Source organism: Podarcis erhardii (assembly GCF_964252035.2).
Source record: "Podarcis erhardii genome assembly, chromosome: 10".
Lineage (NCBI taxonomy): Eukaryota > Metazoa > Chordata > Lepidosauria > Squamata > Lacertidae > Podarcis > Podarcis erhardii.
The window spans coordinates 23,827,381-23,844,947 of record NC_138500.1 but is presented as its reverse complement, the minus strand read 5'-3'; the positions used below and the strand labels follow the sequence as shown (position 1 = coordinate 23,844,947).

Genomic DNA, 17,567 nt, shown 5'->3' with positions numbered 1-17,567 from the left:
CAGCATGACCATTTGTCAGGGATGATGAGAGCTGGAGTCTAGCAACAACTGGAGGGCTACGGGTTCCCCACTACTGATCTACTGTATATGCTATATCTGATTTACATATGCTGGTGAGTCGTGCTCAAAGTGGGTGGAATCCCAGTAGAGTTAAAACCATCCTACCTCATCCCAGGGTACTGCATGGAGGAAAGTTACGCCAGTATTGGGAAAAGCTACTTGTCTCAGAACATAGCTGTTCGTGGAGCTAGGGGGAAAAGCATGATGGACTTAAGCCTTGAAGGGAGAGGGAACTGTCTATCCAAGAACTGGCCACCTGCTTGCTGTCTTCTCCCAGCTTCATAATCAGCTCTGGTCTGAGTAAGCCTAGAAGATACAACTAGCCCTACAGATGTAAAGAGTTTGTGTGATTATAAAGATGGTGAATGGACCACAGCCAGTTTAGCTTTGCATGATTTGAAATGAAATCGCCCTACTTCCTCTGCAATATTATTATTGCTTGTGTTGCAGAGACGGAGGATAAGACACTGTAGTTTGCTTAGGGCCACTTTAAGGCTGACACAAATACAAGACTGATATCTCTTAAACATGGTCTACATTATCAAGAGGAGACCATGGGATCTTTATACACCCCTGCCTCCCTCTTTGGGGTTCTTAAATCCTTTCATTTTCACCTAACCCCTTCTTTACTTTAAATAAAATAAGTGAATATTAAAAAAATGGATAACACAATCCAGAACTTCACTCCATGCCTAGAGAAGGTAGTGGGAGAATCTGGAAAAGAAAAGTATTTCCAGCATAGGAAATCTTCATCTCTCTGCTTCATTTAGCCTCAGAATTCAAGTCCCCTTTGCTACTGAGCCACACAGCAAAGCTCATGGAGGAGGATTTTCTTGAATTGCCTTTCCTTTCCATCCTTGTTCCCCACCCACTCTCCTAACTTCTGTCATACGTTGTACTGTATTCAGGCACAGCAATTAACTGCCCTGTTCCCTAAGTGCAACACAGCCTCAGATTTCCCCTCCCCTTTCTTCATAAGAAGAACTCTGCTTGATCAGGCAAGTGGTCCATCTTAGTCCAGCATCCTATTCTCACAGTGGCCAACCAGATGCCTATGAGAAGCTCCAAAGCGAGACCCTTCCCCTAGCCCAGCATAAACTCTGCTGCAGGCCTGTATTTGTAGCTCTGCCAAGGAGCTCTGTCTGACCCTGCATAATAAACCTGTTCCGTTACCTGTTCTGTGGAGTCTAAATCCAAGAGTCAAGGTTCAACAGATAGCATACCATCATTTGCACTCTTCCCCCACTGTGTGTGCAATCTGGATCATGACCATAAGTGTGCTTTAAAAATAAAATAAAATTGTATTGGTGAGGTCTGGGAAAGCCTGGAACCAAAGTGGCCACCTGATGGGCAATTTTTTTTAAAAAAATAATATTTATTAAAGTTTTTTAAACAATAAACAAAAAACATACATAATAACATAGTCTTTTCAAATTTCCACATTTCATTCTCCTCTTTGGACTTCCTCACATCTCTTGTTCCTGCGTTCTGAACTCACAAATTTTGCTAGCAAATTATTTACTTGTTTCCATTCATATCATATAATTATCCAATATTAAATCTCAAATTTTAGAATTTAAATCACACTTTTGAGATCTTAATTTGAAATATTGTTTATCCAAAATTTGTCTTTTCTTTCAATTACATTCAAATTTATATTCCTTATTACTAATTTGTTGGAGCCGTGTTATTACAAATCTCACATCTTTCTTAGCATTCATACAATTTACAATGTTTTTGTAGATAATCCTTAAATTTCTTCCAGTCCTCCTCCACCAGTTCCTCTCCCAGGTCTCGGATTCTGCCAGTCATCTCAGCCAGTTCCATATAATCCATCAGTTGCATCTGCCATTCTTCCAGCGTGGGCAAATCTTGAGTTTTCCAGCATTTAGCAATGAGTATCCTTGCTGCTGTTGTGGCATACATAAAAAAAGTTCGATCCTTCTTTTGCACACTCTGGCCGACAATGCCTAAAAGAAAGGCCTCTGGTTTCTTAGGGAAGGTATACTTCAATACCTTTTTCAGCTCATTGTATATCATTTCCCAGAAAGCCTTCACTCTAGGGCAAGTCCACCAGAGGTGAAAGAATGTTCCTTCAGCTTCTTTACACTTCCAACATTTATTGTCAGACAGATGGTATATCTTTGCGAGCTTGACTGGAGTCATGTACCACGTATATATACACCTGATGGGCAAAATTGTTCCTCTGTTGTGTCTGCATAGCACCAGGAGTCCTTTATTATTTATTACTGGAGAAATACTGAGGGGCTGTCGGAACGGGGGTGGTTGGGTACATCAAGCTCAGAAAGGTTAATGCCAGAAAGGGAACTATGACTCTCTTCCAGTGGGAAGAGAAATCATGATTGTAGCCTTAGCCAGATATGTTTGTGTCCTGGATGACAAGTTGAGTAATATTGCTGCAGTTCTCTGAGCTCACCATATGCCTCATGCTAAAATCCATTACTGCAACATCATCACCCTGTGGAAAGTCAGGGGAGAAGCAGGGGGGAAGCGAGGGGAAACTGGTATCTGAGTCACTAGAACTTCAGAGGTCGCCCCCCCCCCGCGCTTATATATATATATATATATATATATATATGCAGGTTTTGGTGTCCTCGGGTGTCTTCCCGTGTAAAAGTTGGGGTGTCTAGGCGACGTTTCGACGAGGTCTCACTCGTCATCTTCATACTTCTAGTTTCTCGTAGGTTCTTGTCAGCTGGAAGGTTTCCTCCCCGTAGAGGTAAGATATTTGCTTTCGTAGATTTTCACGGGTACAGGAATGCAGGTTTTGGTGTCCTCGGGTGTCTTCCCGTGTAAAAGTTGGGGTGTCTAGGCGACGTTTCGACGAGGTCTCTTGAAGGTGTCTAGGCGACGTTGGGGTGTCTAGGCGACGTTTCGACGAGGTCTCTTGAAGATGACGAGTGAGACCTCGTCGAAACGTCGCCTAGACACCCCAACTTTTACACGGGAAGACACCCGAGGACACCAAAACCTGCATTCCTGTACCCGTGAAAATCTACGAAAGCATATATATATATATATATATATATATATATATATATATATATATACTGGATTCCATCAGCTTGCTAGGAAATTACAATAAGCAGGGTTTACTCACACTGTCCTTTGTACTGGAATACACAAAGGCTTTTGCATAGCAGGTTATAAGCATACAGAGGGTTCTTTTTCCTCCCATTCTCCCTAAGAAGGGATTGGCCCTAGCTGCATAATCTAGGTGAGTTTGAATTTGGGAACTCTGGGATAAATCGGCACACTTAGTGGGTTGGCAGTTTACACATCAGCAACCCAGAATCCTTATTCTGAAGGGCCTTTCCTTGGTCCCAGCAGTTATGAATTAACTGAAAGGTGTGTATTTGCTTAATTGAGTCTTTTATTTCTGTTAACAGTTCTGAAACGGTGCAGGACATAGGGATCTAAAGGCTTGTTAGAAGGTGGCATGCATTCTCTCGATGGCCTTCTTTGGTACCAGGATTGTGTGTTGTTGTGGAGGAATGGAAGTGGGCATATGGGACACAAACACACTCTAGCTTGGAGGCTACTTCAGCTGTTCTGTGAATGCCTTCTTGTTGTTTCTGTGTTTCGCTCCTGAAGTATTTATCTAGCCTTGGTCATTGTTTCCCCCTTTCTTTTGAATGTTGGAAACAAGTCAAGGTTATGCTTGCTCTTAAAATTTCCGAGAGGCTGCCAGCTCAGCACATTGTCCTTTTTATCCCCGGGGTGGTGAGAGAAGGAAGAGATGTTACTTATTTATAAACCAGGTTAATTGCTATAAAATATTTAATTGACAGAAATCTAACATGCATGGTGACATTCTTATCTTTATTTAACAATATTTTCTCCTTCATACATTGTGAGTTGCTTCATGTATATCCCTTTTCCCATGCATGTTCCAGTTTCTCACTCTGCATTTAGCATTCCAGACATTTCTTCCATCTTTAAGCTACCAAACTACTTTAAAAAACAAACAAAAAACCCTGAGTTCAAAAAGCATTATGAAGTTGGCAAAGAGGGTTGTTAAAAGGTAAGTATAGAGTTGTGGGGAGGAATAGGATCTTATCACTGGAGGCCTTCTGTTTATTTCCTGTATGGTCTCCAGCCTAGTCCAGGAAGTTCTCTTCACCATTGTCTGTTGAGTGTATGAGGAAATTCCCGCCTAGAGATACCTTTTCTCTCATATACAGGGCTATATTTGGACAGGACGGGGGATCTTTCTGCTATGGTCTCTTCATGCCAGCTGAGGCATGAAGGTTGCGTCCTTGCCCACAACAGCCATTGATAGTGTCTTGGTTACCCCATCAGTAGAGCCGCAGACAAGGGTAACCAGGAGAGACAACAAGAGGACCAGGAGGAAAGGCTCTGTTGTCATGGTGACGAGTACCCTTCCTCCGCTGCTAGGAAACTTGGATGTGTAAAAGGATGCCATTATGGGTAGAACAACAGTCAAGTCCGTTCCTAAGCTAGCCAGGCAGTGGGCTAGGGGGAAATAGCAAGGGAGAAAACCTGCAGAGAAAGGGAGCAAGACTTAGGGTGATTTAACCTCTTTTCCCCTAGTGACTGAAGGTACAAGGGGCAATTAGACACGGAGGCAATTTGGCTAGCTTCTCTCGCCTCATGAATTAATGAGTCCTGGGATTCTGTTTCATTGACTAAGGGGTTAACCATGGCATTGCAAATTAAACCTTGGCCCCTCAGGAAACCCTTTCCACACAGATTTATCTGCCGAGAAAACCCAACAGATTTGCAGCAGATCCCAGGCGGGTGCATTCTAAAGCTGCAATCATACCATACATTGAACATGCTATGAAACAACTTGAAACAGTCATGGCTCCCCCCACCAAAAAAATCTGGGAATTGGAATTGGGTGCTGAGAGTTGTTAGGAGACCCCATCCCCCTCACAGAGCGACAGTTTCCAGAGTGGTTTAACAACCAATCCCATTTCACAGGGAACTCTGGAAATTGTAGCTCTGTAAGGGCATGGGGCCTCATAACAACTCTTAGCACCAGTAACCCAACTACAGCTCCCAGAATTCTTTGTGGGGAGTCAGTTTTGTTTTAAAGTGGTATCATTGCCCTTTAAATGTATTATGTGAATGTGGCCGAAGATGCATTGTAAATTCACTCAGGGCTGCTTCCGTCAGTGCTGACCAAGATAAACTGTGAGTGTTTGGCGATGATGGGCAAACTGTCTTTCAGGGAAGTTGTTCTGCCATTATTGATCTTTTCATTGAGAGCTCCTTAGAAGCTTCTGAAGAAGAGCAGGGTTCCTCAGGCCATAGTGTTCTAGAACAGAGTTGAGTAGAAGGTCAATCAGGATGACTGCCAGATCTCTGGAAAATTTGAAGTAGATAAGCAGAAGTTTCTGGCTCACAATTGTCTAATAAGAGCAACTGCTGAAAAGATTTCCCCTACTAAAAGGAAAGCTTGGGGGCAGGGCCAACTCAAGACATTTTGCTGCCGGAGGCAAACCAGAAAATGATTCCCCTGGGAATTGAAGTTGGTTAAGAGTGCTTGGAGCAGAACAAGGGGGAGAAATTGGGGACGGGGGGGATTTCATCTGCCAAGCCAAAATATTTGCCCTGTCTGGACAGCCACCTTAGTGAGATGTTGAATTCCTCCCTTTGCCATTACAGATTTTGCAGTAATAGGACCAGATTTCACTATACTGTAGAATGGTGTGTTATTTCTTTCCTTGTCCTCTTTTAAAAACTGAAAACCTGGTATTGACTAGAAAGCAGTTTAGATAATGAGAGCCTGACCTGCTGGTGGCCCAGGAGACCCAAAACTTGAGTCTTTTGCATTGTCCCACAATATTTCCTACCCTTTCTCCCTGCTTTTAGTAAAAGACTTGGGGGGTGGCATTTTGCTTCCAGGGTATGTGGGTGACTTGCCAAGTACGCTGCCAGTGAGTCTCCCCAGGCACTCACCATCTTAAGTTGCCCAGAGGCACTCTAAATATTTATGCAAATTTGTGTTGTGGGCCTGGGCTCCGAATCCTCTTAAGTACCTAAAAATGGACCTGAAGTCATTTGCAAAGCAGAAGAACTAGTCAAGGGGAATGCAGAGTTAGTGTCAAGCTTTGTGTAAGATAGCCACATGAAGAGCGGGCAAAGGTTTTCATTTCCAGCACGTATGGCATCACCAGCTATTTTTGTCTTGAGTTGACTACCTTGCTTTGCAAATGCACCTTAATTTGGATCTGACACCCCTAGCTGACTTCATCCAGGGACTCTTATGGAGAGAAAATGGGAATTGCATGTGACCTCTGCTAGGGTTTTGAAGTCGAGACATCGGAGATAAAATATGAGCGCAGTATCGTTACTACTTCTCAGTTGCCCGAAGGCATTTCTGCATTGCAACAAATCTGCCTGACAAGGCTATTCTGAGTGCACTTTAACATTAATTTAACTTGTGTCATTTGCTTCATACGTTCTCCAAAGCTGTACCTTTGTATGATCTGTGGATGTTTGAAGGCATCACGTTGTACGGCAAGCATGGTCTGCAATGTGGTAGAAGAAGTGAATGGGGCTGGGTGGAGAGAAGGGAGATTTCTCTCTCTCTTTTTTGTGCTCTGGAAAGATGGGATCCCAATGAAGTTGATTGATAGCAGGTTCAGGGCTGAAAAAGCAGTTCTTCACATAATACAGTATGTACAGGTAACTTACAACTTGCGCACATTTAACTTGTGCACATTCAGCTTTATGTGCTTAGCAATTAAAAATAATAATTAAAAGGGGGTGGAAAGGAGGCAGGCCTTGGGGCGGGGGCCTTTGGCAATCCCACCTGCTATTGCACCCAGTGTGTTTTACTATACACAAATTTGGCTTTACACGCCACCTCTGGAATGTAACCCTATCCATGTGCTTGTCTGTAATTAAATGAATGAATTTAATTGTTCCTTAATAATAATAATAATAATAATAATAATAATTTATTATTTGTACCCCGCCCATCTGGCTGGGTTTCCCCAGCCACTCTGGGCGGCTTCCAACAAAGATGAAAAATACACTAAAATGTCACATATTAAAAACTTCCCTGAACAGGGCTGCCTTCAGATGTCTTCTGAATGTCAGGTAGTTGTTTATCGCTTTGACATCTGATGGGAGGGCGTTCCACAGGGCGGGCGCCACTACCGAGAAGGCCCTCTGCCTGGTTCCCTGTAACTTGGCCTCTCACAGTGAGGGAGCCGCCAGAAGGCCCTCGGAGCTGGACCTCAGTGTCCGGGCAGAACGATGGGGGAGGAGACGCTCCTTCAGATATACTGGACCGAGGCTGTTTAGGGCTTTAAAGGTCAGCACCACACTTTGAATTGTGCTCGGAAACGTACTGGGAGCCAATGTAGGTCTTTCAAGACCGGTGTTATATGGTCTCGGCGGCCGCTCCCAGTCACCAGTCTAGCTGCCGCGTTCTGGATTAGTTGTAGTTTCCGGGTCACCTTCAAAGGTAGCCCCACGTAGAGCGCATTGCAGTAGTCCAAGCGGGAGATAACCAGAGCATGCACCACTCTGGCGAGACAGTCTGCAGGCAGATAGGGTCTCAGCCTACGTACCAGATGGAGCTGGTAAACAGCTCCCTGGATACAGATTTGACCTGTGCCTCCATGGACAGCTGTGAGTCCAAAATGACTCCCAGGCTGCGCACCTGGTCCTTCAGGGGCACAGTTACCCCATTCAGGACCAGGGAATCCTCCACACCTGCCCGCCTCCTGTCCCCCACAAACAGTACTTCTGTCTTGTCAGGATCCAACCTCAATCTGCTAGCCGCCATCCATCCTCCAATCGCCTCCAGACATTCACACAGGACCTTCACCACCTTCACTGGTTCTGATTTAAAAGAGAGGTAGAGCTGGGTATCATCCGCATACTGATGAACACCCAGCCCAAACCTCCTGATGATCTCTCCCAGCGGCTGCATGTAAATGTTGAAAAGCATGGGGGAGAGGACAGAACCCTGAGGCACCCCACAAGTGAGAGCCCAGGGGTCTGAACACTCATCCCCCCCCCCCCACTTTCTGAACACGGCCCAGGAGGAAGGAGCGGAACCACTGTATGACAGTGCCCCCAGCTCCCAGCCCCTCAAGACGGTCCAGAAGGATGTCATGGTCAATGGTATCAAACGCTGCTGAGAGATCCAGCAGAACTAGGAAACAGCTCTCACCTTTGTCCCTAGCCCGCCGGAGATCATCAACCAGTGCGACCAAGGCAGTTTCAGTCCCATGATGAGGCCTGAATCCCGACTGGAAGGGATCCAAATGGTCCACTTCTTCCAGGCATGCCTGGAGTTGTTCAGCAACCACTCGCTCAATCACCTTGCCCAGGAATGGAAGATTTGAGACTGGGCGATAATTGGCCATTGTGGCCGCATCTAAAGATGGTTTTTTAAGAAGCGGTTTAATAACCGCCTCTTTCAGCGGGTCTGGGAAGGCTCCCTCATGGAGGGAAGCATTCACCACCCCACGAAGCCCATCGCCCAGTCCTTCCCGGCTAGCTTTTATAAGCCAGGATGGGCAAGGATCCAGGAGACAGGTGGTTGGCTTCACTCGTCCAAGCAGCCTGTCCACATCCTCGGAGGTAACAGATTGGAATTGATCCCACACAACATGACTAGACAGGACTCTAGCACTCTCCCGCCCTGGCCCTGCTCCCACTGTGGAGGCTACTTGTTCCCGAATCTGAGCGATTTTATCTGCAAAAAACTTTGCGAAATCATTGCAGGAGATCGTGTGGCCTGTACTGGGCCCCGATGTCCGGTCAGATTCGGAATGAGTTATCCGCCACCGGCGCTCTAGCCGTCTCAACGATTGTTTCATTGCCCTCAGATCCGTGGAAAACCACGGGGCTGTCCGGGCTCCATGCAATCGGAGAGGGCGCTTCGGAGCCAAACAGTCAATAGCCCTGGTTAACTCCACATTCCAGCGGGCCACCAGGGAATCGGCTGAAAGGCCATCAACATGGGATAAAACATCCCCTACCACTCTCTGGAAACCATTTGGATCCATTAAGTGGTGGGGGCGGACCATCCGAATCGGTCCCACCTCCCTGCAGAGGGGATGGGTCGCAGAGAAGTCCAGTTGCACCAGGAAGTGATCTGACCATGGCACTTCTTTCGCTTTGCTTTTACTTAGTGTCAGATCACCAACATCCGTAGAGGTAAACACCAGGTCCAAGGCATGTCCGCGGCTATGGGTTGGGCCAGACTTATTCAGGGACAGCCCCATGGAGGCCATGCTTTCCACGAAGTCCCGAGCAGCCCCTTGTAAGGTCGTGTCGGCATGGATGTTAAAATCCCCTAGGACAACCAAGCTAGGTGTCTCCAGGAGAACATCCGCCACAACCTGAAGCAGCTCGGGCAGGGAATCCTTGGTGCAGCGGGGAGGTCGGTACACCAAAAGGAATCCTGTACTGCCCCTATTGCCCAACTTCCAGAACATGCACTCGGAAAACTGGGTCTTCCCAATAGGACGCCTGGATTATTATTCTAGTTAAGTTGCAATCTTGCAGCACATTTCTGTAAGCACTGTTAAATCATATATTGTCTCTTTTCTGAGTGACTATGATTTGTTTTTTCCCTATTTGCTAGATTTTTAACTACAGATGCTCTCTCTGCAGTGGCACTCTGGTTAAACTTCCGATGTCTGACATTCACACGTTTTTAGCTTTTAGTTGCGTAACAGAAAATATTTATTGGTGTTGACACCTTAAATCCTGTTGACATTTTGAATCACTTTCCACCATTTTCCAAACCTATGATCTGTTATTTCATGAATTGCTTTCAGTAACCATATCCCAGTATTTATAAAAATTATTTGGCAACCCCACTCATCATTGTAAAATATTAGCATCAATCACAGCAGGATTTCGTTTTAAAAGATTATTCAATTCCTGTGGTATCATCTACCATCTATAAAGAATTTAAATTGGGTTTCCCCGCAATTTCAGTTTGAATTTTATCAGCCTCCATACTCCTGATTTTCACTATACCAAGCTTGGCAATTTTAAACATGCAAATAGGGAAAAGCAAAACAGAAAGGATTGGTCTATTGCTGGGACCTCCAATGGCACCACAATACCCTTAGTACACCCACAACTCCCTACCCCTTCCAGTTTTTTGTTTAATTAGAAGGGATTTTGGGGTGGTTTTTAGAAGTTTCCTTTTTCAGTTGCTTTGGAGAGGATTGCAAGGTTTTGGAATGCTACATTGAGTTTTTGTTGTTTGTGGGGGTTGACTTTTTTTAGGGTGTAGGTGTTCTGCCTATTGTTTTGGGAAGGAAGTTTGCAGTCACATTTTTCATCTGTGAAATGTGCATTTTGTGGTTCCCATAAAAGCTCCCTAGATTTTCAAATATGCTTTCAGGCCCATAAAAGGTTGGGGACCACTAGTAAACGACTGTTAGTTCTGTATTGATAAAATCTTTAATATAGTTCCTAGGGAGGCAAGGTATTTGATTCCCCCCCCCCTCCAAGCTCCGTTTAGATGACACAATTCCCCAAATACCACCTATTGCTTTCCCCTTCACTTTCAGATTTCATCTACTCTGCCTTCTAGCAGAATAAACTCTTATAAACATGCTCATTGCTTCACAAAGGAAGTTGCTTCACTGTACCAGGTCAGACCAGTTGTCCGCCTAACTCACTGCTGTCTGCTCGGGCGGACAGCAGCTCTCCAGCTCCTCAGGTAGAGAGGAGTTCGCCTCATAACCTGCTGTGCCAGCCTTTTTTAACTGGAGGTGCCAGAGACGGAAACTTCTGCATGCAAAGTATCTGCTCTTCCACTGAACCTTGGCCCATTCTTATACAGTGGTGCCCCGCAAGACGAACGCCTTGCAAGACGGAAAACCCGCTAGACGAAAGGGTTTTCCGTTTTGGAGGCGTTTCGCAAAACGAATTTCCCTATGGGCTTGCTTTGCAAGACGAAAATGTCTTGCGAGTTCCTGCGGGTTTCCCCCCCCCTTTTCCTAAGCCGCTAAGCCGCTTATTAGCTGATCCGCTGATAAGCTGCTTAACAGCTGATCGCTAAAAGCCGCTAAACCGCTAATACTGTACCAATTTCAATCGAATCCACCCTGGTTCCCACCGCCCGGGCCCCTCGCTCCGAGGAGGCGCTACCTTGAAGTAGGCGAATTGCAGGAACTTGTAGGGCTCCTGCTGCTGGAACTCGGCCAGCACCTCCCGGCTGGGCTGCGACTGGCGGAAGGCCGGCAGGCCCTGCTTGCAGCGCTTGAGGCACTGCGTGCGGCGCAGCAGGTTGCCAAAGAAGCGCAGCTCCGCAAAGCCCTCGAAGCGCCCGGGCTCACCGCCGCCGGCCTCATAGTCCCGGGCTCGGGCTGAGCTGCAGTTGACGTGGCAGAAGGCCAAGCTGTCCCTCAGCAAGCGGGGGAAGCTGCGGAAGCTGTAGCGCTCGAATTGCGCCCGGCAGCCCGGAGTGCGCAAGCAAAGCAGCAGCAGCAACAGCAGCGCCGTCGCCGTCAGAAGCAGACGCGGTGGCCGCCGCGTGCAAACGAGGCGCCACATCTCCCTCCTTGAAGCTGGCGGGGAAGGCGCCGGACACCATGTCGCAAAAAGAACGGGGGGAAATTGGCGAAGAGGAGGAGGAGATGGTGACGCCTCTCTCCCACCGATTCAGAGGGACCAGGCAGGGAGAGAAGTCTTCTCCTCCTCCTGCCCGGCTGAGAGGCGGCGACGAGGGGCGAAGGGAAGCCGCTTCCTCAGGGAAGGGCAATATTTATTTATTTATTTATTTATTTATTTATTTATTTATTTATTTGGTTTTTCAGATTAAAGTTTCACAATCACATATCCAACCAACATACAGCATTAAAAGCAAGATTCCAAAGAATCTCCTGGACTTCCCTCCTCCCCTTCGTGGGTCTCTTGCACATCATTTCCTCCTGCGAGGCGTTGGTCTTGCGGGGCACCACTGTAGCGCTAATCCGCTGTCAATGGGCTTGCTTCGCAAGACGAAAAAAACCGCAAGACGAAGAGCCTCACGGAACGGATTAATTTCGTCTTGCGAGGAACCACTGTACGTGTTCCACAGCTCTGTGTTCAATCTTGTAAACTGCTTTCCGCATTCTTTATGCATGGACCCGACCAGTTTGAATTAAGCCCTAGCTTCAAGGTGGTAGAAATCAGTAGGAAACAACACCTAAAGCAGGAGTCAGCAAACTTTTTCAGCAGGGGGCTGGTCCATTGTCCCTCAGACCTTGTGGGGGGGCCGTACTATATGGGGGGGGGGATAAACAAATTCCTATGTCTCACAAATAACCCAGAGGTGCATTTTAAATAAAAGCACACATTCTACTAATGTAAACACACCAGGCAGGCCCCACAAATAACCCAGAGGTGCATTTCAAATTAAAGAACACATTCTACTCATGTAAAACCACGCTGATTCCCGGACTGTCCGCGGGCTGGATTTAGAAGGCGATTGGGCCAGATCTGGCCCCCGGGCCTTAGTTTGTCTACCCATGACCTAAAGGATCCAGGGTGCAGTGGGGAGGAGCAAAATAAAGAAAACCCAGAAGTCACATTATTTAATTTTCCCATGGTTTTTCTTACATGCATGTACACTGATGTGTGTCTTATCACTTAAAAGGGTCAGGCATAAATGGAGGCACTGTAGCAATTAATAAATTACAACTTGATGACCCACTTTGAATGTAGGGACTACCTAAACTTAAACGTATTTTGTTTGGGGTGATGTCAGATGATCACAAAAAATTCTCTGTGGTGTTTTGAGTAGGGAATGGTTGATTCACACATGCAAGCAAATCACTTGATAGGTGAGGAACATACCACCTCTAAGCACTCAATCAAGATTTTTCAATAGCTGAAAGAATATTTTCCTGTTTAAGGGTGACAGTCCTCAGAATAAGAGTGTAGAATGAATGTTGTGTGGCATCTGTCAGATAAATAACAATGATATGCAGATTACATTAGTTACATGCCAGTGAACTATGCAAATTAGGAGGAAGTCTAGCTTATTGTGTATTTTCAGTGTGACTTTCTTTGTTGAACACATTTTCTATGTTGGGCATAGGCCAACCATCAGGGGTGATTTCAATTTTCATTCAGGGAATGGCAAGACATTTTGTATGTGTTTGTGTGTGCATTCATAAAGGTCAAAATGGTCCAATTTTCCGTATGTTTATAGATGACTTGTAGCAAAGCAGTGTGTTTTAAGAACATTTGTCATAGTTATATTATTATGCCTCACAAGTGAATTCACAAAAGAGGTCATTCACCTTTTTATTTAAAAGCAGAGGGTAGCCTTCCACAACCTGCTGTCCTCCAGACATTTTGGACTACAATTCCCATAGGACCCAGCGAGCATGAGTGTGCTAGCTGGGGCTGATGGGAACTTTTTTATTCAAAAGCAGAGGGTAGCCTTCCACAACCTGCTGTCCTCCAGACATTTTGGACTACGAGTCCCATAAGCCCCAGCGAGCATGAGTGTGCTAGCTGGGGCTGATGGGAACTGTAGTCCAAAATGTCTGTTGGGCTCTGTGTGGTGGAGGCTGGCATACATACACAGTACATAGTGCTGTTGAACTTTCAAATACAGTGCCAGTTTATTGCTCAGGAAGCTGGAACAGCTCTCTGGAGAAATAATCATATATAGGAGTGAGATTGCCCCTCTCCCCGTTTTTCTTGAACAGTAAGAATGTACAGACTTGCCAGTGGAAGCATCTGCTAGCTTCATATCTGATATGGAAGATGCTTTCTGTCAGAAATTTGTGTTGGATTGTCCCAGCAGTACCCAGGCCTAGCAGTTTACCTAGCACAGTTTTCTGTAACTAATATTCCTCTTTACCCATCTTTTCAAATTATTGACTGCTAGTATTCACAATTCTGCTCAGACAGCTTTGAGTGAAGTCAACCAAAATCAAGTTACATCAGTTGTATGACTCCTGAATTCTCATGTAATTGGGATGATGAGACCAGCTGCATGACCTATGCCTTCTAACCCATTTTTTCCCTGAGGGGGCAAGTGGCTGTTTTCGGGGGGAGGGAGGGATTTACATCCAGGAAATGCCCCAAAGAAGAAAGAAACTCTTCACGTTGCTGCAGATTTGATATATACCGTATTTTCCCGTCTATAAGACAACCCCATGTATAAGACGACCCCTATTTTTTGAGCCCCAAATTAAGAAATAAATATTTTAAACATCCAATGTATAAGACAACCCCCAATTTTAAATTTTAAAAAAATGGGGGGGGGGGATATAGTCTTATACATAGAAAAATACAGTATATATTTTAGGACCAACCTTTTTCTCTGGACTTTAAAATGTTTTAAATTTAATATTGTATTTTTAAATGGCTGTAACCCATCCTGGGGCCTTATAGTGAAGGGTGGGTATGGAATCAAATAAATAATAATAATAATAATAATAATAATAATAGAGAAATGATACAGTCTTGATTCTCTGATGTCTCATCTAGCTTGGTCCTTATGCTTAATCAAATCATTATTCTTGTTCATTCTTCCTGTTTGTGTACAGAGACAGCTTTACAGGAATCCTTAATTTAACCATTGTTGTCCTTCTTCTGCACATATTTACATTTTGTAGCTTTCAGTGCAGGTAGGCTGTCTTATGAGAAGCATTGGCTTACACTACTAGGTAATAGAAAAGCTTTACTTTCACCCTGTTCTCAGCTGAAAACAAATATAACAGTTGTGTCACCCACTTTCTGGAACACTTGTCTAAAGAAACTTTTGTAAACCACTCTGAATATTTTTTTTTGCAAGCAAGCCGGGTATAATTTTTTGTGAAATAAATAAATAATCTTAAATGATTCTCACCATTAAAAAGCTTATATATTTGTGGACTTTTGCTAAACATTGTGTTGTTTTTTGCATTCAAGAGACTGGTCTTTTTTAAAAGGTTTTTTAAAACTGACTTTTTGATGTTGTAAAACTCTTGTATGTTTTCTTGAATGCCATGGGTGTAAGAGTGACCTATAAGTATTGTTACGGCTAACTGTTTTAACACTTTTATTTTCTTCTTGTGTTGCGGTGCAGGTATGGCCTCACATGTGCAAGTTTTCTCCCCTCACACCCTTCAATCAAGTGCCTTCTGTAGCGTGAAGAAACTGAAAGTGGAACCAAGTTCTAACTGGGATATGACTGGGTACGGCACACATAGCAAAGTCTACAGTCAGAGCAAGAACGTGCAGTCCTCTCAAGCCGCCGCCGCCATCAACGCCTCTCTCCAGATCCCCAACCCCAGCATCCCTTACGAACAGACCATCATCTTCCCAGCCAGCACGGGGCACATTGTGGTGACATCCGCCAACAGCACCTCCGGTGTGGTTGCAGTATCTGGGCAAGCGTTAGGTGGACCACACAACCTGATGCGTCGAAGCACTGTGAGCCTTTTGGACACCTACCAAAAATGTGGACTTAAGCGCAAGAGTGAGGAAATTGAGAACACAAGCAGCGTGCAGATTATCGAAGAGCACCCACCAATGATTCAGAACAATGCCAGTGGGGCTACAGTAGCCACCACAACCACATCCACGGCCACATCCAAAAACAGTGGCTCCAACAGTGAAGGGGATTACCAGCTGGTGCAACATGAAGTGCTTTGTTCCATGACCAACACGTACGAAGTGTTGGAATTTTTGGGCCGCGGAACCTTTGGGCAAGTGGTCAAATGCTGGAAACGTGGCACCAATGAAATTGTGGCCATCAAGATCCTTAAAAACCATCCATCTTATGCCCGGCAAGGTCAAATTGAAGTGAGCATCCTGGCCCGGTTAAGCACGGAAAGCGCAGATGATTACAACTTTGTCCGAGCCTATGAATGTTTCCAGCACAAGAACCACACCTGCCTGGTCTTTGAAATGTTGGAACAGAACCTTTATGATTTCTTAAAGCAAAACAAGTTCAGCCCATTGCCCCTTAAATACATCCGACCAATTCTGCAGCAGGTAGCCACGGCCCTAATGAAATTGAAAAGCCTGGGCTTGATTCATGCAGACCTCAAGCCAGAGAACATCATGCTGGTGGATCCATCTCGGCAGCCATACAGGGTCAAGGTCATCGACTTTGGTTCTGCGAGTCATGTGTCAAAGGCTGTGTGCTCGACTTACCTTCAGTCCAGATACTACAGGTAAGTGACCTGAGTCAAATAAAAACATCAGGATAAGTGGAGCGTGTGGCGCAATGGGTCAGTGTGTCTGGCTCTTAACCAGAAGGTTGGTGGTTTGAGCCCAGCCAGGGATGGCTGTGTGCAGGATTCCTGCATTGCAGGGGGTTGGACTAGATGGTCCTTCGGATCCCTTCGAACTCTGCAATTGTATGGCTGTGATTCTATTCCATAAAGGCATTTGCTGTGATACTATAGAAAGCACTGAAATCAACCCGAGATCAGGAGGAATCCTATTGGCCCTTTGAGTCACCTGATACCACTGACTTGATAGATGCAATACCACTTTCTTGCCACCTGCCATGGTGGCACTATAGCGTGTCAGAGCTGGCCATGAGCTCCATTGTCTAGCATGCTCTCCTATGATAATGCAGATAAATAAGAAGGTTGGATCCCACTGCAAGTCCCCTTCATGTTGCCTTAGGCCAAGATGTTTCTTGTCACATGATGTTTTGCAGGCTCCTACCGAGATAATATTTTGCATGTCAAGAGCTTTCTGTTATTTTTGCTGCAGTAGACTTTACATGGTTACGCTATTGGAGGTAATCAGCGACATAATTCTTGATTGACGTGATTCCTTATGCTGATGGATTTGATCAAAATACGCTGTGCGAGTTACCAGTGTGGCTCGTATGTTAAATGCAACAGATGTTTTGCCTTTAAAATTGCAGGTAACATTTGGCACTTATGAAAGACTCTTTTACAGGATGCACAGAGGATCAGCAGCGCTGCTTCTCCTTGTCTCTTAAAATGCAGATTTCAGACACTAGAGGGGGGAACCTAATCAGGGCTGGAGAAGAGTTAATTTCCAGAATGTGGAAGTTTGACAGTGTAGCATTGCAGCAGCTGATTTTTATCTGTATGTCCTTTTGTTCTGAGAAGGAGAAAACAACAACGCTGCTTTCTTTTCTTAGAAAAGGTTTATTAAATAAAACATTCAACAGTCCTATCCTTTAGGGCAGACATGTTTTTGCTGCAAATACACAAAAGCTTTAAGGCTTTTAATTTGCTGGCTGGATGGGATGGGATGGGGGGAGAGAGGGAATCCACGATAATTGGAGCATTTTGCTACTGCATTACCTATGATGGGTGCAGAGCCAGCCCATGTAGACCTGGGATGGGCATCCATAGGCAACAGAAATGAAAAGGGTGGAAGTGTTTGGTTTTCTGAGAGGAAGGGAGTGTTTTGTAATGTGTCTGGGAAATGCATAATGGTTACTGTGTCTTGGATTTTGAAATGATGTGTGAAGGCAGCCAGTTTTCAGATCATCAGACTCAGTTTAACTAATCCTTCTCTCTTTATGGGGAAGAAGAAAAGGAGCTGGGGTTTGT

General features: G+C 45.2%; 1 protein-coding gene across 4 annotated transcripts in view; it reads left to right on the top strand.

Annotated features, from left to right (window-relative positions):
- Positions 1 to 17,567, top strand: part of HIPK2 (homeodomain interacting protein kinase 2) — a 174,761-nt gene that overhangs the window by 45,987 nt on the left and 111,207 nt on the right. For all 4 annotated transcript variants that reach the window (XM_081878794.1, XM_081878795.1, XM_081878796.1 and 1 more), the window contains exon 2: positions 15,107 to 16,199. In XM_081878794.1, coding sequence (XP_081734920.1) covers positions 15,107 to 16,199 — 1,093 coding nt within the window. The remainder of the gene's footprint in view (positions 1 to 15,106; positions 16,200 to 17,567) is intronic.